This window comes from Vicia villosa, linkage group LG2 (genome assembly GCF_029867415.1).
Source record: "Vicia villosa cultivar HV-30 ecotype Madison, WI linkage group LG2, Vvil1.0, whole genome shotgun sequence".
Taxonomy (NCBI): domain Eukaryota; kingdom Viridiplantae; phylum Streptophyta; class Magnoliopsida; order Fabales; family Fabaceae; genus Vicia; species Vicia villosa.
This window is the reverse complement of record NC_081181.1, coordinates 190,901,450-190,924,291: the sequence shown is the minus strand read 5'-3', so window position 1 is coordinate 190,924,291 and position 22,842 is coordinate 190,901,450. Positions and strand designations below refer to the sequence as shown.

The 22,842-nt window shown below is 32.8% G+C and overlaps 2 protein-coding genes across 2 annotated transcripts; one reads left to right on the top strand and one right to left on the bottom strand.

Annotated features, from left to right (window-relative positions):
- Positions 1–3,058: 3,058 nt before the first annotated feature.
- Positions 3,059–4,038, top strand: LOC131647744 (kunitz type trypsin inhibitor 106-like). The gene has a single exon (XM_058917595.1). It carries the CDS (start codon positions 3,142–3,144, stop codon positions 3,733–3,735), a length of 594 nt encoding a protein of 197 aa, XP_058773578.1. The 5' UTR covers positions 3,059–3,141; the 3' UTR covers positions 3,736–4,038.
- A 1,191-nt stretch (positions 4,039–5,229) lies between these two features.
- LOC131650956 (rop guanine nucleotide exchange factor 14-like) lies at positions 5,230–9,904 on the bottom strand. Its single transcript, XM_058920650.1, has 10 exons — positions 9,858–9,904; positions 9,406–9,770; positions 9,113–9,267; positions 8,951–9,025; positions 8,474–8,743; positions 7,977–8,330; positions 6,713–7,695; positions 6,025–6,084; positions 5,553–5,633; positions 5,230–5,455 (listed from the first exon to the last, which is right to left on the bottom strand). The coding sequence occupies exons 1-7, from the start codon at positions 9,902–9,904 to the stop codon at positions 7,684–7,686; spliced, it is 1,278 nt and encodes a 425-aa protein (XP_058776633.1). The 3' UTR covers positions 5,230–5,455; positions 5,553–5,633; positions 6,025–6,084; positions 6,713–7,683.
- Positions 9,905–22,842: the final 12,938 nt, after the last annotated feature.

Genomic DNA, 22,842 nt, shown 5'->3' with positions numbered 1-22,842 from the left:
TACAACATTACTCCCTCCGTCCCATATTATAAGCAAATTTCACCTTTTTAAATTCATTCAATAGTTAATGTATCTAGTCTGTATATAGACTAGATACATTAATTATTGAATGAATCTAAAAAGGTGAAATTTGCTTATAATATGGGACGGAGGGAGTAACATTCAATCTCAATCTAAACAACAACATTAAAGTACTCAGAAAAACAATCTCTCAACACAAACACATCAACATAAAATAATAAACCTATAACGTACTCATCTAAAAAAACAACAACATATAACATTTAATCTCAGTTTAAACAACAAAAACAACAACAACAACAACAACAAGATTAAACATTTTTGGTTTAAAGCAGCAAGAACAATAGCAAGAATAATAACATACAACTAAACAACAACATATAACTTTCAAAACTTTGCTAAGTAGAACAACTAAAAATCTCAATGTCAATCTCAAACTCAATAACAACAACTAAACAACAACATATAGCTTTAAATTTTTTTCTAATTAGAACAACTAAACAACAACTACAATAACAACATCAATAACTCAAAAATATCAATAAATAACAACAAAAACAACATTAACATTCAATCTCAATCTAAACAACAACATTAAACAAGAACACAAAAAAAAAACTCTTAACAAAACTACATCAACATAAAGTATAAACCTATAACGTACTTATCTCAACAAAAAACAACAACATATAACATTCAACTCAATTTACACAAAAAAAAAATTAAACCTTTATGATTTAAGATCTCAACAACAACAATAATAGAAACAACAACAATAACAACAACAACAACAACAACAGTAACAACAACAACAATATTAATGTAACATGAATAATGATGTTTGACATACTAGATATGTGAAGAAGAAGTGAAAGAAATGATTTCGGTCTTTTATTCTGCCAACTATCGAACAAGAGTCCTAAACATATATGATCTTCATATCTCCTTATTTTTTTACGAGTTAGAAGATGATATGTGTTTAGTCATTTGATTATATAATATATTGGTTATCTGAAAATAAATAAATTTGTGTATGTTCAGAGACAAAGAATTAAGATTTTCACATTTGCCTAATTAGGTTAAAATATGGTGGCCGAAGGCAAAATGGCTAAAAAATTTCATCGATTTAGGTTCTGGAGAGAGGGGGGATATGACTAGGGTTTCATATACCAGATTTTATCAAGTGTGAATACTTGAGCACAAGGGTTCTATTTATAGAATTAATTATGTAGGCTTCAAGTTGAACAAGCTCATTTATCTGCATCATACCTTACGATGTATTATATTCCATTTAAGTGCACTGTACCATGTTATTGTGTTTTACACTTAACTACACCATACCTTATCGTGTTACGTATTCCACATAAGTACACGGTAACTATGGTGTTCTATAATTCACTTATACAACATACCTTACAATGTAACACATTTATATAATTAATGCTAGTTCTTCACAAAGTCGAACAATCAAATAAACTTCATGTACTCATTTTATCTCTCATCAATCTGTCCTTATGTGTGTGACCTTGCAGTTTCTCGTGACATTGACAATTATACTAAATCACACATTTAATATAATAAACAATGAACGGTATCTAGAAAAACACCATTACTACACAAGTTACCGAAATGCTATGTGATCTGACGAAACCTTTATGTAATAATGTCTATGTTCACAATTTTTCTTTTACCCTTATATCTATATTAAACACAAAAAATTGACCATGTCATCCTTCTCTAGTTGTCATATTGGCTCCTTAGATATTTATTCTGATAAGTTGGATGAGAAAATTTAATCTAGGTCATTTATGTCACTCATCTTGATTTTTTAGAATACCATCAAACATCTTTATAGTCATCAAGTTATGAACAACGTTTGAACCACAATAAAGTACTTGATTTCACATCTAGGATCCTTGATGGTTTTAGGTCGAAGAGTGATATACACCATTATCACATCGAGAATACATTATGGCACTTGCATAACATTTTATGTAGTATTCTTATAGTTGTCAATTCAATATAAATATTACACCTAACATGTATACCTATGTGAAGACTTGATAAATTTTCATCCATGATACGTTAGATGTGATCATTAGTCTATCCACACAATATTCTTAATGCTATAATATCATCCTTATGTTTGATGGAGTCTCACAATTAAGTCATACTCAATGCTTCATCAAACGAACTAGATATTTTAGGAAATTTCTTATATTAGAAAATCAAACGTAATAAAGAAATGTCTTATTATTATTAATAGATAATTCGATATAAGTTTTAATAAAATTACTGGCCTCTAGATCTAACCTATTTTTTAATATGGTATTTAAGCTTCGTTTAAAATTTAGTGAATAATCTGTTATTGAGTTTCAGCTATTAGGCCACTACCACTTATTTTCACGTTTCAGATGTTTGATGTTGGACTCTTAGCAGCTACTTATTGGGAGACTCGTTGAAGATTTTAAGTCACCTGGTTAGCAAATATAAGCCAAAATCTTTCACGATTTAGGTGAGAGCGAAAGAGAGGGAGAAGATAACTTTGATAACTAGGTGTTAAATTCAACAAACATACACATCTCAATAACTAATTGAAAATGATGAATTAAATGAATTCAAATTGTTGAATTGCGAGGTATTATTAACTATATATAATTTTATAGAATCTAAAGAATTATTTGAAATTCTATTACATCAATTTATTTTAACATATAATAAGTAATTTAAAATATATGTAATTATCAACTACTAAAATATATAACAACATAGGTATAAATTATTTAAAATTTTATAGATATCATGATAATATCATATAATTCAATGGTTAAATTAATTTTTATAAAGAGTTGACTATTTTAACAAAGTGCCGACCTAAAGTCAATTCAAACCTTCCTTCCACAATAAACCAGTTTGCTGGTACAAGTAACATTGTTGAAAAATATGGCAAGTGGTGTTAGACTTTAATTCATCTACCTAACATATGTTTAATATCTCCACCGCTCGCCAACATAATATCCACATATCATATCCTATAAATAAACTATAAATAAATATCAATCAATTGCTACAACATTAACACACAGTCCAATATCCCCTTAAAAAATTTTACACACAACCATGTCAACAAAATTAATCAAAATCACAAGCCTCAGTCTTCTGTTATGGCTCTTCATGGCTGCACCAATTCTAGCACAATCTGAAAACGAACAAGTTCTTGACACAAAAGGTAACCCTCTTGTGAGTGGCAAAGAGTATTACATAAAACCAGCTATAACAGATAGTGGAGGCCGCTTCACTTTGATAAGCAGAAACACTTCTTGCCCTTTATATGTAGGTCAAGAAAACACAGATCTTGGAAAAGGTTTACCTGTTATCTTCACACCTTTTGCAAAAGAAGATAAAGTTATTAAAATAGAAAGGGATTTTAAGGTGAAGTTTTCAGCTTCTTCTATTTGTGTACAATCCACTGAATGGAAAGTGAGTGGGGACAGTATTAATGGAAGGAGGCTTATCATAACGGGAACTGATCGCTATAACTATTTTAGAATCGCGAAGACTCAGTTTGGAGGTATATATAATATTGAGTTTTGTCCCTCTGTGTGTAGCACTTGTAGATTTGCTTGTGGTACTTTGGGTGGTCTGCGTGAGAATGGGAAGATTTTACAAGCTTTGGATGGTAATAAGCTCCCAGTTGAGTTTATAAAGGCATAATGTGTTTGTAGGGCAGGCTCTACTTCTACACATTAGACTGATATATGAAAAAATAACTTAAAATACCAATGACAATGTCGTTGGCTTGAGCTTACTTGTGTTTTGTAGTTTTTATTAAAGTTTGTGTTTGTAATGTATACTTATTTCTTTGTTCTTGTAACAACTTGTTAAATAATTGGAGCTATTCATATTAAATAGTTACAGGGTAAAAAGATGCATGTGTCTTTTGTTTCTCTGGTCTAGAATTTAGCTCCAAAATGTTATGTGTAAGTCTCATAAAAAGTGTCATTTGCCCTTTTTTTTTTATTTCTCAAAATAATTCTTTATTCACAATTCTAATCCAACATTTATTATTATTTTCTATTATTAATTATATCCTTATTTATTCGCTTTCACATTATTCAACTATTCTATTAACTATAATTAATACGATTATAATTAATAAGAGATATTTTAGTAAATGATATTAGTTTTTTTCCCACTAAAACAATACATTTAATTATTTTCTTAAGAACTGCGAATTGTTCAGATAAGACACTTTTATGAAACGGAGAGAATATTTTGTAAACAAAAATACTATTGTATAGATTAACCCTAGAGTGGTTGGCTATGAGTGTAACAATTTTCTTGTGTGTATGGTTTGTAATGGTATTTACAATCAACAAATATTACTGAATGTTACATTATATCTTCTTTTGCAAAATATAATTTTTATTTTTTCATTCACCTCATTAAATATGTACAACCATGAAAATTGATATCACTAGTACAAAAATGTTAATTTACACCCGTTTTTTATTAAATTTACACCCATTATTTTTAATAAAAATCGGGTGTATATCCACAGGGTGAGAAATGTCTAACGAATTTACACCCGTTATTTTTAACAAAAATCGGGTGTAATTGGGCGTAATTACGTTTTTAATTACACCCTGTTTTATCAAAAATCGGGTGTAATTGGGCGTAATTACGTTTTTAATTACACCCTGTTTTAATAAAAATCGGGTGTAATTGGGCGTAATTACGTTTTTAATTACACCCTGTTTTAATAAAAATCGGGTGTAATTGGGCGTAATTACGTTTTTAATTACACCCTATTTTAATAAAAATCGTGTGTAATTGAGCGTAATTACGTTTTAATTACACCTTGTTTTAATAAAAATCGGGTGTAATTTGGCTTAATTACATTTTAATTACACCCTATTTTAATAAAAATTGGGTGTAATTGAGTTTAATTATGTTTTAATTACACCCTATTTTAATAAAAAACAGGTGTAAATATGTTCTTAATTATCCCCTATTTTAGTAAAAATCGGGTGTAAATACGCCATTTATAAATGAACAATTATATCTATTTACACCCTATTTCATAAACACCATTTAGTTATATTTTATTTTCAGTCATAATATTGTAAATACTATAAAATCATACGCATAAAAATCATATTTTAACTAAGTCAAAATATTTTTAATATTAACCAAAAAAGTATACAAAATCATGGACAGTCATAATATTTCAAGTATTATAAAATCATACACATAAAAATTATATTTTAACTAAGTCATAACACTTTCTTCATATATAATTTTACGCCATGCTTGACGGTTAGCTTCGGTGCTCTAGAATCTTTGTTTTTCATCTGAACCCCATAATTACCACTTTCCTTAAGCAATTTCCCAAGTTTACCGCATTTCTTAGAAGTAAACTCCTTCAATACATCTACAACCAACAACCAAAGTTAATGTACACCATCATTTTCAATTATTATAAAAATAAAAATAAAAATAAAATGAAAACATTATTAGCATTATTGTACCTTCAAAGCTGATCATATCTTGTATGCACATTCCGCTATGAAACAGGGTAGTCCCCAAAGCAAGATGAGCTTCATTGTTCTCTGCATAATAGAAACAAATGTATTTTGTTATGTTTTTCTATTTCAGATAAAAGGTGTTAGCTTTTTCAATGATGTAACTTAAAACTACATTTGAATATTGACCATGTAATTACTCTTACAATTCCTAACAATAAGAGAATGGAAAGAAAACACATCAGAACTATTATACAATTGCCAAAAATCAATATTGTGCTCTCTTTCTCAAGGCAGGTTTTGCAGCTCAATTCTTAGTTCCTGGCTCATAAATAAGAGTCATAACTCTTGAATTTGGACGGTCTTTAGTCGGAACTCTCACTCATTCGTTGCATTAGTGACTATTGTATCAAGATTGGATTGTCAATATTTCAAATTCGGTTTTGACTTTTTTTGTAAAACTATAAAGAGAGCTTACTCGGAACAGATGACCAAAAGGCCTGACCAATATCAGCATGGTTTTCCATAAGGTATGCAGCTTGACCCAAATAACCCAATAGCAGGCATGGCAAAACAAGAAAGATAAACGTAAGATGCAAAGTAGCACCATCAGTATCACATATTAGTACACAGGAAATATTATCGCTTACAGTTCTTTATGTTTTGACTAAATGAATGAACCAAAGGTTTAATTAAGGGACAGGTAAAACAAGGAAAAAAATTGAAAATTTATCTCAAACTAATTATAAGTATAATATTAAATCTTGTCAATATGATAAATCTTATACAAGCATCATACTAGTAGTTTCGTAAGACAATACCACAGCATTAATTTAACTGAAAGGGTTTTCTCCTATAAATTATAATACTAAATAAGACCTTGGTATTACCGGTTCTTTGTATTACTGTTTATAGCTCTTTGTATTTGACTGAATGAAAAAGTTTAATTAAAGGAAAGGTAAAACAAGAAAAAATATTTTGTAATCTTGTCAACATGATAAATCATATATCAGTATCATAGTTTCATAAGACAATAACAAAGCATTAGTTTAATTGAAAGGGGTTTCTTCTATCAATTATAATACTAAAAAAAACTTGGTGTTATCTAATTTCTGACAATGAAATTCTATAATTTATAACAGGGAAACAGTAGGGAAAGAAAATACCAGTTCTTTTACATCCTTCTTCTGTTGTCTTGTAGGATTGTCTGGATACTGAAATAGAAACTAGGTTGTTAGAACTGTGTAATTAAAAATGTCAAATATTTCAATTTCTTGTTTCAGTTGTGTGATAAATTGTAACTATATTTTCCCTTTACTCCTCAGATACAAAATTGAAAAAAAAATTATGTGCATCATAAAATAATAAACCAAATTTGAAGAAAAACTTAAAAGCATGTAAAGATTTTGGGAAGTTGAGAGCCGGCCTATGAAGCGCAGACTCCGACACGGACACTCCAACACCAATAATGTAAAGAAAATGAGTAGAGAGAGTGAAGGGCATGTGATAGTAGATATGATAGTAGATTTAAGGTTCTTAGTTCTTACCATCAAAGACATCAATTCAGATTGCAACTTGTTCAACACATGGATCAAATTGCCCCAACACAAAACAAAACAAATAAAGTGCCTCAATAACACGAGTACTTTAGCATTAATAATGTCTATAATAAAAGTTAATAGGTTATCTTTATATTTAATTTAATTCTTATGCATAGTACCGAATCTATATTATTGATGCATGATAGATTTAATTTGTCCTAATTTAATGTGTATGCAACTTCATCAAAACGTATTACAATTTCTTGACTGCAGGGATTTACAGTCAGTTTATACTAGCTATAACATATCAACAAATACAAGACAGTATGTAGACAATTTAGTTTTCAATAGACACTACATGATATCATATCATATACCTTATGAAAGCATAAGTGCTGTAACTGTGGACTTGCATGGATTATTTTTCAAGATAAATATATGACAACCTACAGGAAGCATGTGATTACAAATCAAGGGAACTTTCTATGAGATGTATAATGAACTTATCTTTTCGGCCTTGCCAAATGTTGACTGGTCCATCATTCTAAGGGAATGGATTTATTACTTCTAAACTTCATGGATATGGACCACACTCATCATAACTTGCTCTGTCAAAACGTGTATTCATCAAGTTTTGCAGAAAATCAAATTAATTTTTAAAAGAGAAGAAATAGAAAAACATAAATAAGATACTATAATAATATATTATTTATTACATTGACATAATATTAATAAAAAATAATAATGATAACAATTAAAATAATAATAATAATAATAATAATTAGTCAACTCTTTTTGAAAATGATTTTGAGCTAAAATAATAATATGGATTGGATGAATATTGTTAAGACAAAACATATTATTATTAATTTAAACAATAATAGTTTACCTTGCCATATTGTACTTTAGCAGCATCTAGAAATGTTTGAGGAAGGTTGGGGTATCTGATTTTAAGCAACTGTAATAGTGTTTCGGCACGGTCCAATAATAACTCTATTTTATCAATTTCAGACACAGGGCCCTTCACAAATGACCATGAAGTTCTAACGGGTGATTTTCCTGTGACTTGTTCTATAGTTCTCTCTTTCAATGAGAATATAACAGCTTCCAGTTTATTAATAGTCTCGAGAGCCATATGTTCGGATTTCAAATTCAGAGATTTAAGAATGTCTTCTCCACAACTTGATTCAGTTGTCAAAACCTTGTGCAGTTCTAGTTCTTGTCCAAGGTTTGTCTTTCCTGACTGCAATATACAAACATATAAAAGATCGATTTAAATCATTAATCAAGAACCAAATCACATATTAAGCGTCTAAAGTTAAATGCCTTTAAAGCATTAGAATTTAATTTCCTTTGTAGTTATTCAATATTACAAAACTATTTTACCTTTGAAAGTGCATCTTTAATAACTGCTGGCACGGGCATTTCAAGCAACACATTTTCATTGATAGATTTGGCAGCCTTGAATACTTGACGTACCATCCTTCCCTGATGAAACAACCTCTTTCTTTCAGTATCAGAAAGGCCAGTTTTTGGCACCTGAGGCGATGGAAGCCACCATCTGTTACTATGCCGTTCACTCGTGTCTCTCCCTTCGGTCCGGCTTCCTCCCTCTGCATACCAAAACTCTATTTTCACCATCGAATCAAGGGCCTCCTGTCAACAACAAATAATCTGAATAAGATGTAGTAGCCTAAAGTGTAACTGTAAAGATCTCGTGCAAAACTGCATATACATGGAGAAAACAATGACAGAAAATAGAGTTTGAAATTACGAGTCAATAAGGAGACTTTTCTTAGAACGGATAAATTTGAGGAAAAAAATTTCAAGATCATTGTTGATTATAGTAAAGAGATGACGTACGATAAGCATAGAGTCCAATTTCTGGAGTGCTGGAAGATTCATGTGAATGTCTGCACGGGCTTTCGGTGTCATGATCTGTTCCAAGAAAAAAAATAACTCTTTGTTGCAAGGTGATGTATAAAATAGTTTATTCTTTTTCTACCAAGCTGAAATGAAAGATACCTCAAAGATCCGACCATTAGCAGTGTTTTGCTTAGCCGGAACTAGCTCAACCATATAGTTAGTAGGAGACAGTAACCAACCCAATTCTCTTCGCCATTTGCACTTCCTTTCTTCCAATAAAGGTTCCAGTTTCCACAGCTCACCAAAAACAGTAACTGCACATAATCATTGAAGTACATACATTAACTACTAATTCGTCAATAATGTCCTTAAAGAAAATGGTATCATAGAAAATTTGTAATTAATTTCATGAAATGAAATAAAACATGATAGTAAAATGGAAAAGTTCATACCTGCTAAGTTTGTGATGGCATTAGACAGTGCCAAGGCGGTAGCGATGCCCTTAGTTCCTCCTGTAACATCTTCACCGAGTAAGAGCTTCGAAAACTTTTCCTTCATGGCTTCAATATCTGAATGTTGGATTGCATAAGAAGGCTTCTCTTTTTCTTTGACATAAAACTGTTGAGGACTTTCTGAAAGTTCCCATTCTTCAAGACCTTGTTCATCTTCCCTTTTCATTGTTAAACATTTTGAAGAGAATGATCCAAAAGCATCTTTGAATGAAGAACAACTTGAGTCATCTTCATCAATGTTTAGATGGACAATGTTTTGACAGTACTTCAGATTCACATATAACCGCACAATATATAAGAAAATACTAAACAATGTTCATGTTAAAATAAACCTTACTAATCTCCACTTTTATTGTTTAACAAAATATTATCCAATCTTGCAAAGCATGAACCTGCAGATAAAGAATAACAGTATCTTGAATCGGTGAAATGGAAACATGTATGAGATTCAATACTAAACCATTCTCATACTAGCATATTCATCAAGTTCATGGATATTAACTATGCTTCCAAACTGGTGAGAAAGATGACAAAACCAGCAAAGTAACAAACATGTGGCGTGCGTAGAATCTTTAACAAGGAGAGAGGAAAAGGAAAATCTCCCCCACATGATCACGATTCAGTTATCTGCAAATGAATACAAATCAATTAAACCCTAACTTCGCTGTGTAAATTGAATATGCATGATCGTTAACAGCCATAGATCAGCCGTAGAAAATTGAGAATGGAATCGAGATCGATACCAGATTTTAAGCTTCGTTGTCGTCACTGTGAAATGGTTTCCTCTCAGCTTCGGTGTCGTCACTGCAATAATTTCTTCTCAGCTTCGTTGTCGTCACTGCAATAGTTTCCCCTCAGCTTCGTTGTCGTAAACGTTTTGATGAAATGAGTGTGAGCGAAGAAGAGATCTTCGTTTTTCAGTGAGGGAACGGTGTCGTCACTGCAAGGGTATTGTAGTGTGGTTTAGAGAAATCAAACTTCGCAGAAATCCGAAATCAACCTCTTTTCCAATCAAACTCGCTGAATTCCGAAATTGCCATGGCCTGAAGCAGCGCCCGAAATGCATGAATGAAACAGAGTTAGATTAAAAATGGGTTTTCTGAAATAGTTGAAAATGAGTTCCGTAAAAGAGTTCAATAGAAAATAGAGAAAGTATTTTATTATATTAATAAATTTAAAGAATTTTGTTTAAAAGTATAATGTTTCACCTAATAAAGAGTTTTTTATAATGTTTAAACTATTTTATTCACCTAATAAATTTAGATTCATTAATATTCATTCATTAATTTATTAATAATATTTAAATTATTTATTAAAATGCTATATAGTTTATATATTTTGAGTTATAAATTTAAACAATTTTTTTTCATATAAATTTACACCCATTTTTTGTTTAAAGGGAGTAATTGAACTTTGATTATAATAATATTTTTAATTTAAACCCGTTTTTAAAAAATAGGGTGTAAATTATCACCTGATAATATTTAAAATGATATATTATTTACAAAATTGCCACCGCATTTTTAATTTACACCCGTTTTTCGTATATTGGGTGTAAATTTTAAAATTATATTGATCTTTTTGTACTAGTGTATAGAAGATAATAATTTGAAATTTTTTCTTAAAAAACAATTTAAACGAACCATTGTTTTTCGAATTACATGCATCTCATAATTCATCTCTTGCTATTTAACACTTAGAATTTGGATCAATGCCCCAAGTTCTTCACAGCAACAATTCATTATCCCCTAATTTATTTTGCAAAACATCAATATGTTGACTAATTCAGAATCATCACCATCACCATCATGGTCATTATTTTAATCGATGATGATGATTATTACGATGAGAGCGATGAAGATGATTAGGAATTTATCAATTAATGTGATGTTTTGTAATATAAAATAAAAGAGAATGAACCATTTCTTTGAATAATTTGGGGCATTGAACCAAATTTTACGTGTTAAAGAGCGATAAATGAATTACGAGATGTATGCAATTCAAAAGTTATTGATTGATCTAAGTTGGTTTTCAAATATAACTTAATTTTCAAATTATTATTTTCTAAATCAATTTAAACGAATGCATGTTCAGTGAAGGGTTAGTGAAACAAGCAATCTACATTAGGGGTGGCAAAACTGACGATGGCCCGCTGGGCCAGCCCGCGCACTCGCCAATAAATGGGGATTTGGGTTTGGATTTTCGGTCTTCCGCCCACCAAAGCCCGTCCCGCCAAAACTCGCTTCCCTCCCCGCGAAAACCCGCTGCCCACTAAAGTCCACTTCACCTATTTGTTAAGCTCGTCTCGCCTTAGTCCGCCCTTTTTTAGTTAATTCTAGTAATTCAAATTCTTGATGTTTTTATTTTATATATTTATTTAAAAATATATGCAATATTTTTTAGGTAAAATAAGTGAAAAATTTAATTGAAAGGTAAAAAAATACTATTAATCTATTATAAAATGAAATAAATAAATAAGTGGGTAAGCCCACCGCCCGCCAACCCGCCACCTTGGTGGGGCGGGCATGATTTTTATGTCCACTTTACTTGGAGGGCTTGTCCGCCCCGCTCGCTTTTTGGCGGGGCGGGGGACCCGTTTTGTCACCCCTAATATATCTTCATACGATATAATAAACGCAACTGAATCTTCTGAGAAACATTTATCAACAGCAACAAATTACATCAATATTTATCATCATTTATCAACAAAACAACAACAACATACATTTTATCAAAAAGATTCATGGAATAATTTGAAGTTGATCTACATTGTGTTGATTGTAACACCCCATAATTTCCATTGTTTAATTTAATTGAAATTTAATTATTTAATTGGAATTAATTGGAATATTGGTGGTTTATTGGAAAATTATGAAAAATAAAGTAATTGGGCTTGGTGTGATGGCTAGTAGAAGGGAGGTGCTAACTAGTGTAGGCCTTACTAACTATTATTATATTTTTCATAAAATAGTAGAAATTGAGAAAGAAAGGAAATTAGAAGCAAAAAGGGAGAAAGGAGAAGAGAACTCAGAGTACGTGAAAGAGCAGAGAAAGAGGAAGAGGAAGAATTAAATTCTTGGCTAAGGTAAATGGGGACTAATTCCGATTATCATCTATTATTGGTTTATGAATGATAGGATTGATTAGGTGGGTTAGTTCTTCCCAATTGTATATGTTATAGATTTTGGGGTTTTGAAACCTTTAGGGTCAATTTCAATATTTTGATGTAATTGAATGTTTGTGGATGATCCTTGATGTTAGATAGACTCTTTGTATGATAGAATTGCGTTAAATTACCGAAATTGGCTCTGTATTGGTGTAGTTTTCGTGTTGGTACGAAATGGAGATTATTAAAAGAGCTGAGTTGCTGCCAGATGTTGATTTTCTACTACAGGTCGTGCGTAATCAGTTACGGTAACTGATTACGACAACGTGAATTTTCTGGAAATTGGGTTTTGGGACTGGTAACCGGTTACGGTAACAGATTACGAGTGTTTTCAAAAATAGCGAATAGAGTTACGTCAAGTGTAATCGGTTACACTATTCTTGGTAACCGGTTACACTGAAGCATTTTTGGAAAATAAATGATTTTTCGTGTGTGTAATCGGTTACGCCATTTTTGTAACCGGTTACACTGTAGCTTTTTTGGAAAAATTAAATATTTTAAAAATTCGTATTTTTCAAACCGTAAGTTCGTTTTGAGCGCCGTTTTGTGCGTTGGAAAGATAATTGGATTTTCTATCGAATAAATTAGTTTAATGACCAATGGTTCGATTTTATTTTTAAAATCTCGATTAAATTCTTTGTGGTGTTTTTATACATTGTGCGCATAATTTGCTGATTGTGACAATGTGGTGATGTTGTGTTTCGGTGTGAATATGTATAATGTAATTGTTTGATCGATATTGAAGCATGAATCCATTATACTTGGAGTTGTTCCGATGATTCGGTTTCTGATGATAGTGTTCATCTTATTTTGGTGTTGATGAAATGTATGCTAGTTGTGATGCATGCGTTCATATTCATATTGTGGATGTATCCCGGTGGTATATGCATGCATTCATATACATATAATGTTGTGTGGTGAATTGTATTTGGTTGTATTCCATGAATTGTTGTGTAAATAATTCTAAAATCTAGAATATGTATGATAGGGTGAACAATGTATTTATGATGTTTTGTTGTTTATGAACTCATAACATTTGTTAATTGTGAATATGTCTCAGTATCCTCACTGTTGATCATTGTTAGATTGAGGAGTAGCGACTTTTTTGATTTGGTGAGGATAGCTCGTAGAGTTAATCCGTTTAGAGTCAGTTGTGTCGGGTTCATGCTCTGATCTTGTAACACTGGGGGAACACTCGTTTATTTTAGAGTTGTTTTGATAAACTCTTAATTATATTTTTTGAATAATTTTGTTGAGTTATGAGGTGGTGACCTCTTGGAGTCGATAACTGATTTTTTGTTATTATTCAACTTATGAACTTATTTCGCTGTGTTAAACATGTTTTGGTGAATATTGCTTATTGAGTTTCCTCGTGGTAAGCATGACATATGGTTTTAAAATGTTATTTTGCGAGTTGTAACATCCCTTTTACATGTTTTACTCTGAATTTATCTTATTACTCCGCGGGGTTTGAAGGGTGTTACATTGATATGAAGAAAAATTACAAGACATATAAATCTTCCACAATAGCTTCATACTTCTTGTATTGTTTCACCATAGAAACACAAATCATTTGTGAACCACATCCATAGTATGCGCTTTCTTAAGTTAATTGTTTTCATTCACTTTCCTACAAATCAAAAAATACCATGCCAAATGTAAACATGTTTGAAAACATAAACTCAATCAGATTTGGAAACATAAATTCTTGAACATGATTTCAAAAGATGAACAACTTCAGATGTTAACCTGATTTGAAAACATAAACTAGCATTAATAACATCTTAACATAAACGGAAACATAATCCAAAAAAGAAATAAATCATGCAAATGAAAAAAACTCTTTTTAAGAGGAACTAGTGTCACACATGGAACATATATAAAAAATAGAAAAAAGCTAATGGAGAAGAAGTAGAAAGATAAAGTGTATGAACTTGATTTCCTTTTTAGTTTGAAGAACGTTATCAAGATGAGTTCGCTGCATGTGGAAGAAAAAGATGTTAGGGTTTTGTTTTGAGAAAAAAGGAAGAAAACGTATGAATAACTTGAAAGAAAGCTTATGAAGAAGAAGAAGAAAGAGAAAGCGGATGAACTTGATTTCCTTTAAGTTTGAAGAAGCTTATGAGGACGAGTATTTTGCATGTGGAAGAGAGCGATGTTTTGGTTTTGTTTTGAGAGTGACGCCAATTTAGCACCGAAGCTTGATAACTTCGCTTATATATATGTAAAAATTATCACCACGATTGTTAAAAACAACTGTGATAATATGTAAGTACTATTCACAATGCTTTTTGGTATTAACCGTGGTAATAAGTATTTTTATTATAATCTATCTATAAGACTATAATGATAACCTCATTTTGTAACAAAAAAGAAGAAAAATTGTTAGTGTTGTGATTAAGGAACGTAATAAAATGTATTTTAATAAAATATTAAAAAATACAAGCATGTGAAAATGTGTTATTACTATGGTTATTTAAACGGTTGTAGGAATATGATGTTACCAAAGGTATATTTGGTAGTAGTGGTTCAATCATACCATTTATTTGATAAAGTGAAATTTGACATTAATCTTTAAACCAAGTTTTTGAATACACTATTGTACTATATTAAAATCCTAAATTTTCAGGGTCATTGATACAAGAACACAACAAGAATGAAGATGAAGTTTGATGCTGGAATTGGTTAGATTAAGTGAAAAGGTGAATGAACGTGTTGCGCCTTTATATAGGCAAATATATAAAAAATTTCCCCACTATTGATAAAAGTAAACGTCACTACCATAAAAAGAATATGTCACCGCAATTGGGAGAAGGATTTTATCACGGTTGAGATTCAGTGATTATGAAGGGTGTGATAGTAAATATCCTTTTTACCACCACGAACTAGTAGTTGTGGTAAAAATAGAATAATGTGTGTAACACCCTAAACCACTCACATGTAATATCACATAATTTAATTATAAATACAACCACATAGGGTGTCACACACATAAAAAACACTCTTCTTGCTCTGTCTCAAGGGTTTCAACATAATAGTTCAAGGTCACAAATATATAATTGGGATGTTTACACGACATTCCAAATCATCTGATTGGTATCACATTTTTATATAATGATACATTTCCATAATATGTCATCGTAGTGGAGTCATTAATAGAACAATTAATAACAATATTCCAGCTCACAATATTTAGTCTCATAAAAGTTAACTTCATAGCAGAAGCAAAAGAGATATAGCAGGTTGCTCAAAACAACTTAGTAGTTGTAGCGCGCGAAGAAATAACTTAAGACTTTGGGTCCAGGTGTTGCCACCTTTCTTTAAATGGTTTACACTAGAACTTTTAATTTATCCTAACAAGGAGGAAGGGGGGAAATCTAAATCCACCCTGGATGCTTAGGTGTGGGGATTTCACCTAATATAGAGATCTGGGGTTTGGGAAGTTGGTTATACAGAGGGAAGGTATTAATACCCTATAAGTAGTACTCTACGGGAACCTTATGCTGTTTTTGTATGAATTGAAGGATAGAAAAACACTTAGAAGGGGGAGGGGGTTGAATAAGTGTAGCTTTAAAACTTGTAAGATAAAAACAATTTGCACAATGATTTTTATCCTGGTTCGTTGTTAACTAAACAACTCCAGTCCACCCCCTTGGAGTGATTTACCTCACCTGAGGATTTAATCCACTAATCACACAAGTTTACAATGGTTTTCCACTTAAATAACTTGTAAGTCTTCTAGAGTATCCTGATCACAACCTGATCACTCTAGGAACAAACTACTTAGATACCCTCTAAGACTTTCTAGAGTATTCTGATCACAACCTGATCACTCTAGTTCTTACAACTTAATGTAAACAAATTCTTTTAAGAGTTACAATGCTTCTTAATAAGCTATTATCACAACTGTGATTTTCTCTTAAGTTTAAGCTTAATCTCACTAATATATTACAACAACAATGTAGTGAGGTTGAAGATGAAGTTTGAGAGCTTTTTGAATTTGACAGCGTTTCTGTATATTTGCGCAGAGTGTTGTTTTTAGCTTCTCATCAGAACTTCAATTTATAGGCGTTTGAGAAGATGACCGTTGGGAGCATTTAATGCTTTGCGTGATCCGTACAACATTGCATTTAATGTTTCACTCTTTTGTCAACTACCTCGAGCCTTGCTTTCGCTGTGTCTACTGACGTTGCCTTTAATAGCTTCTAACGTTCCTTTTGTCAGTCAGCGTAGCCTGCCATCTTGTACTTGCTTCTGATCTGATGTTTGTGTAAACAACGTTTGAATATCATCAGAGTCAAACAGCTTGGTGCAAAGCATCTTCTTGTCTTCTGACCTTGAAGTGCTTCTTAGCGTGATACCATGAGAACTTCAGTGCTTCTGCTTCTGATCTCAAGTTCTTCTGATGCTTCCATAGACCATGTTCTGATTCTTCTTGACCATCTTCTGATGTCTTGCCAGACCATGTTCTGATGTTGCATGCTGAACCTTCTGAGTCAGTGCTTCTTGCGCTGATTTTGTGCATACTCTTTATATGATTCCTGAAATGGAAATTGCATAGGATTAGAGTACCACATTATCTCATACAAAATTCATATACATTGTTATCATCAAAACTAAGAATATTGATTAGACCAAATCTTGTTCTAACAATCTCCCCCTTTTTGATGATGACAAAAACATATATAAATGATATGAATTTGCAATCAGAATATCAGACGGCTAAAGACAATTACACAGTTATAGCATAAGCATATAAACATAGTGTGTGAATATGTCTCTCCCTGAGATTAACAATCTCCCCCTGAGATAAATAATCCCCCTGAAATAAATACTAGAAGATATTTATAAATAAAGGACTTCCCTGAGTATTTTCCATTTCAGTTGAGACGATCACATATGCTTAGATCTTCAGAACATTCATAGCTTCTGCTTCTTGCTTCCAAAGGACAGCTTCAGAGCTTTGAATTTCTTCTTGAATCATTGCATGCTAGATTGTATCAGAACATTGCTGAATGCACCAGAGCATCATCAGAGCATCTCTACATCCTGAAATGTTACAGAACAAACTGAACGACAAAAGTCAGAGCATGACTAAATCAGAACATAAAATATGTATCAGAACATATAATATGTATCAGAGCATAAACAATAATGTTTCAGAGCATATTTAGAACAAAAACATGCATCAGAACATATAAGGAAAAAATGTGTTAGAGCATATTCTATCATCAGAATATCAAAACATTCTTCCTTCTTGCTTTTGATCTTGAAGCTTCACAGCATTCAGCTTGCTTCAATTTCCATGAGCTTGTTTCCATACAGAATTGCTTTTCCTCATGTCTTTGCTTCTCATGTTGAGCTTTTTTAGAATTTCTTTAATCCTGCAAAACACTCAAAGACATAGAACTTGCAAATTCTTGTTAGAAATGTGGAGACTTACTCCCAGCAACAGATAATATAAATCAGATCATTTATCACAGTTTCTCCCCCTTTTTGTCATAACATCAAAAACACAAAAGATTCAGATGAAAAACAAAACAATATGAGAGAAGGATAAAAGATTTTCATTCATTGGAAATAATTAGAAGATACAAGGGATGAGAAGATAGATGCACAAAGCAGAGGCAAAAAGAAAGGAAACAACTAAGACACAAAAGACTAAGACGAGCCTAGCTTAGACATAATCTTGGCCAGCATGTCATGAATCCCAGCATTGCTCTTAGACTGCTTCTCCATGAATGAGCAAAACTCATCATTGATAACATCTTGCTTGTCCATGCGAGAAGCCAGATCAGATTGATTCTTTTGAATAACCTCTAGAGTATTCACCAGAAGAGAGGGTTCACCAGAAGAAGCTTCACAACTTCTATTCAGAGGGACATCATTCTCAACTGCAGCATCCATTGTCAGATCATCATCATGATTTTCCTCAATAGGAATATTCCCAGCAGGATGATCTTCAGCATCAGCTTCTTCCCTAGAAGCATCTTCTTCATACTCAGGAGCAGGAAGATCAGAATCTCCATTCTCAAGTGCTTGAAGAATGGCAGCAAGATTCCTTGGTGGAGTTGGACCTTCAACTTCTGGAGGATAGACAACTTCTGGAATCACCATATTGGGGGACTTCTCAGAAGGATTCTCCCTCAGAAAGTCAAACAGCCACTTGAAGTCTCCAGTCAGAACTGGATACTTAGGTCTCCAAACCACAATCTCCCTACAGGGGTTATCTAGCAATTCATCAACAAACATCTTCTCTTCAAGAACTCTACTGTTTCTGATGGGATGATAGTATACACCATCATTAGCTTCTAGACGATATCCAACATAATCAGGTGCAGCAGCCACTAGTCTCTTTTGGACTTTCATTGCTTCAACCTGAAAATCCTGTCGAAAGCTTCTCCAAATGTTTCTAGTAGAAACATCATCAAGATCATTGAAGAAGGCATCTCTCAAGAGATCCAGCCTATAGACAAATTCATGTTTGAACAACTCCAGGAAGATATGAGGTTCAGGTTCAGGAGGGTTGAAGGTGAATTTGTAGTCAGGGTAAAGGAGGCAATATGGGTTGGATTTTCTGGAAGGTAAGGGATGGGATATAGAAGGTGGAGCTGCTGTGGTTGATGAAGATGGAATATCTATGGGGAGGGTTGATGAGGATGGGATATCAGAAGGGGTTGAGGGATAGACATTTAGTGGAACAGGGTTCAAACAGGTGTAGAAAGAGATGGTTGGGGAGGATTTGGAATGGTGAAGGTGTTGTGAGGTTCAGAAGGAGGAGGTTGGATACTGTTTGGGATGGGGAGAGAAGTTTGAGGTTCAGAAGGAGGTGGTTGGTATACTTGCCTGGGAAAATTGTTAGTTCTTTCAGCACGGAAAGACTCCCTGATGCGCTGCTCTTGATATTCTTTGGAATTTACTTTGACAGGATCAAAAGTGACCCTCTGCTTCTTGGCTTGCTTGGCTTCTTCTTCTTGGGCCTTTCTCTTCAGCCTTGCTTCTTTCTTCTTCTGATCCTTCTTTTGTAAGTCAGCCAGAGAAGGAAGAACTCTTCCACGAATCCATGCAGGATCAACAGAAGATTGAGCTCTCACAGAAGCTTCAAAATAATGCTTAACTGACTTGTTAAGTTTTTCTTTAAACAAGGAAGAAAAGCCATCAACCAGAATTCTTTTGGTCAGAATATCTGGGAAGATTACTGGAGCAGAAATTACATTCTGAATAAGTTCCAACCTTTGCAGATCAAAGCCATTAATGACATGTCCTTGAATGACTCCAAAGAATTTGGACGTTCCAATAGTCCTTAGGGAATCCATTAAATCACTTTCTATCAGAATGTCAGAAATCATTCTGGCGAAAGGAACAGCAGTTCTTGGAAGGTGAGGAAACTTCTCACGTTCTTCATCTCTTGACTCTTCAATAGAAGTCTTCAAATTCTGAAAAAGAATATTGGAGATGTTGAGTTTAATTCTTCTTCCAATGCAGAAGAGAGTATATTTATGATCAGGACTAATGTATGTGGAGGAGAACGATCTCCTTCTATGATGGAGAGACCCTAGAATAATCTCAGCCCAAACTTGGTAGAACGGTTTCAACACACCAGTTTGATGAGATGAAATACCAGTAGAATTAGATATTTGTCTCTCAACCTGTGGCCAACAAACTTTGCCATGAAGAGGACCAGTACTTCCTTCTTCATCATCCAGGTTATACAGCTTCCTTATCAGCTTTTCAGTTATCACAACTTCATGCCCTAACACGAAGGAGATGATTGCAGTTGGGGTAACCGTTGCATGAGCCCAGAAATCTTTCACTAGAGCAGGATGAATTGGTCCAACCAATCTATCAAGGTAGTTTGACCAGCCTTGAGCCATTGTCTTTGCATCGGGTTTGAAACCATGTACTTTTAGATTTTCAAAATCCACTGAAGATTCACAAAGAACTTCCATTTCTGATGTAGGAATAGAACAGGTCTTCAATGGAGCATACCCATGCTTGCTGAAAACCATATGAGTAGAAGACATTTCTGCTTGGCTTGATGAACTTGACGAAGGATTCATGGTGATATACTGAGATGTTGTCACAAACTAGGGTTTATGCGATGAATGAGAAAAGAAAGAGAGGGATGAATGAAGAGAGAGAGTAAAAAGATGAAATGAAAATGAAGATGAGTGTCATACCCCAATTTTTGACCCTAAGATCCTATATCATTCATATCCCAATCACTAATCAAGAGCTTCACTTGGAAGTTTTGTTTATGGTGTTGCACTCACCTCATCAATAAGAGGGACCATCAAGCACCAATGATTGTTTATCTTGTATGCATATTATACTAACCCAAATACCAAAAATATTGCTTTGTTTCTTTGTAGGCTTTTGTTTTATAGGTACCAAGCCAAGACATGCAATAAACAAGGCATTTTTCAAATTTTTGACTGATGAAATCGATTTCCCTACTGGGTAAATCGATTTCCCTGCAGCAATCTTCAACAAAATCACATTCTGGACAGCATGAAATCGATTTCCCTCCTGGGTAAATCGATTTCCCTAGTGTATTTTGCGCCAAATTCTCTTCTGGAACAGAGTGAAATCGATTTCACTCCTGGGGAAATCGATTTCCTTAAGGCGAAATTCAAAAAATATAAGGAAGGAAGCTTGACATCATTTTGGCACCTTTTTATTTGATCATTTTACCAATTTTCCACCTCATCAAAATTAATCCCTTCATTAAACCCACTTAAACCTCATTTTACCATTTAAATACCACTTTAATGACCAATTAAACACAAGCTAATTACCAAATGCAAAAAGACCAAACTACCACTACTCTTGCTCTCATCCTATAAATAGAGCCCACTAGTCTCTCATTTCTCAAGCTTTGAGAGCCAAAAAATCCCTTGCAATTTCTCTCCTCATCCCTACCAAAATTCACTAAAGCTCTTTTTCCTTCATAAAATTTGTGAGTCACATCTTGAACCTCACAAATTTTGAGCTAAGCCACCATCCATTTCACTCTTTTTTCTTCAATTGTTGAGAGATCAAGATTTGTGTTGGTGATTCTTGAAGTAGATCTAAGTTTTGTTCAAGATTTGGTAATTTTCATCATCTTTTTTCATCTATCATAATGCAATTCTTTTGTGCTTGTGTGTGATGCATCTTTGATGCTATATTGGTGCTAATTGATAGTAATTTGATGGAAAATTCGTGCTCAAGTTGATGTGTGATCATAAGGTGTTTGTATATTTGTTCAAATCAAGTTTCATGCCTTTAAATGTTGTTTTTGCTGAAATTTACACTGAGGAAATCGATTTCCTTAAGGCTGAAATCGATTTCCTGCTGAACGTAACTTGTTTTTTTGAAAATTGCACTATGGAAATCGATTTCCCCCTGCATGAAATCGATTTCCAGCAGGCAGAATGTGGTTTTTTTGCCTTTTTTGTGCTTGTTTTGGCTTCCTTCTTCCTACACTTCATTAATATCATTGGATCTAGGGTGTTGATAGGTTTGAAATGACCTAATCCACCAAAATGGATGAATGATATCAATGATAGTGTGAGTTGATTATCTTTTGTGTTTTCATTCTTATTTTCATCTTATTTTTCTTTTGATCGATGAAAGTCTTAACATCTTGAGGATTCTATGGATTCTTGATGAAGACTAGATCAATTTGTTTTCATTCTTATCTTTTCATCTTATTTCCTTTTGATCGATGAAAGTCTTAATATCTTGAGAATTCTATGGATTCTTGATAAAGACTAGATCAATTTGTTTTCATTCTTATCTTTTTTCATCTTATTTTCTCTTGATCGATGAAAGTCTTGATATCTTGAGAATTCTATGGATTCTTGATAAAGGCTAGATCATTTCTTCTTCTCCTTCTTATTTCTTTTGATTGATGATCTTGATACATGGAGAGTTCTCCTACATTTGTCCCGACTCGATAAAAGATCAAATATGGAAGAGAATTGTATGCGGTTGATTTATGACTTATGGAAATTTATCGTGTAGTCGCTATGATTTTATCAAGCTTCTGATAAGTTTCCATTGACCTTTTAAATCCGAGTACATCATTCACTCACCATCGATCTTTCTTACTAACTTTGATAACATACTTGACAAGTTTCAAGATGGTTATCTTTAACATCTAACCACTAACTTTAATTTCCGCCATTTATTATACCGCTCTTTATATTTCTCGCTTTATCGCTTTA

Excerpts from the sequence above, each read along its gene's own strand:
- LOC131647744 (XM_058917595.1), top strand. The coding sequence starts at position 3,142 with ATGTCAACAAAATTAATCAAAATCACAAGCCTCAGTCTTCTGTTATGG.
- LOC131650956 (XM_058920650.1), bottom strand. The coding sequence starts at position 9,904 with ATGTTTCCATTTCACCGATTCAAGATACTGTTATTCTTTATCTGCAG. Across the intron at positions 9,026-9,112 it reads CTAATGGTCGGATCTTTGAG|ATCATGACACCGAAAGCCCG; the intron begins GTATCTTTCATT and ends TTCTTGGAACAG. Across the intron at positions 8,331-8,473 it reads TTAAAGATGCACTTTCAAAG|TCAGGAAAGACAAACCTTGG; the intron begins GTAAAATAGTTT and ends TGTATATTGCAG.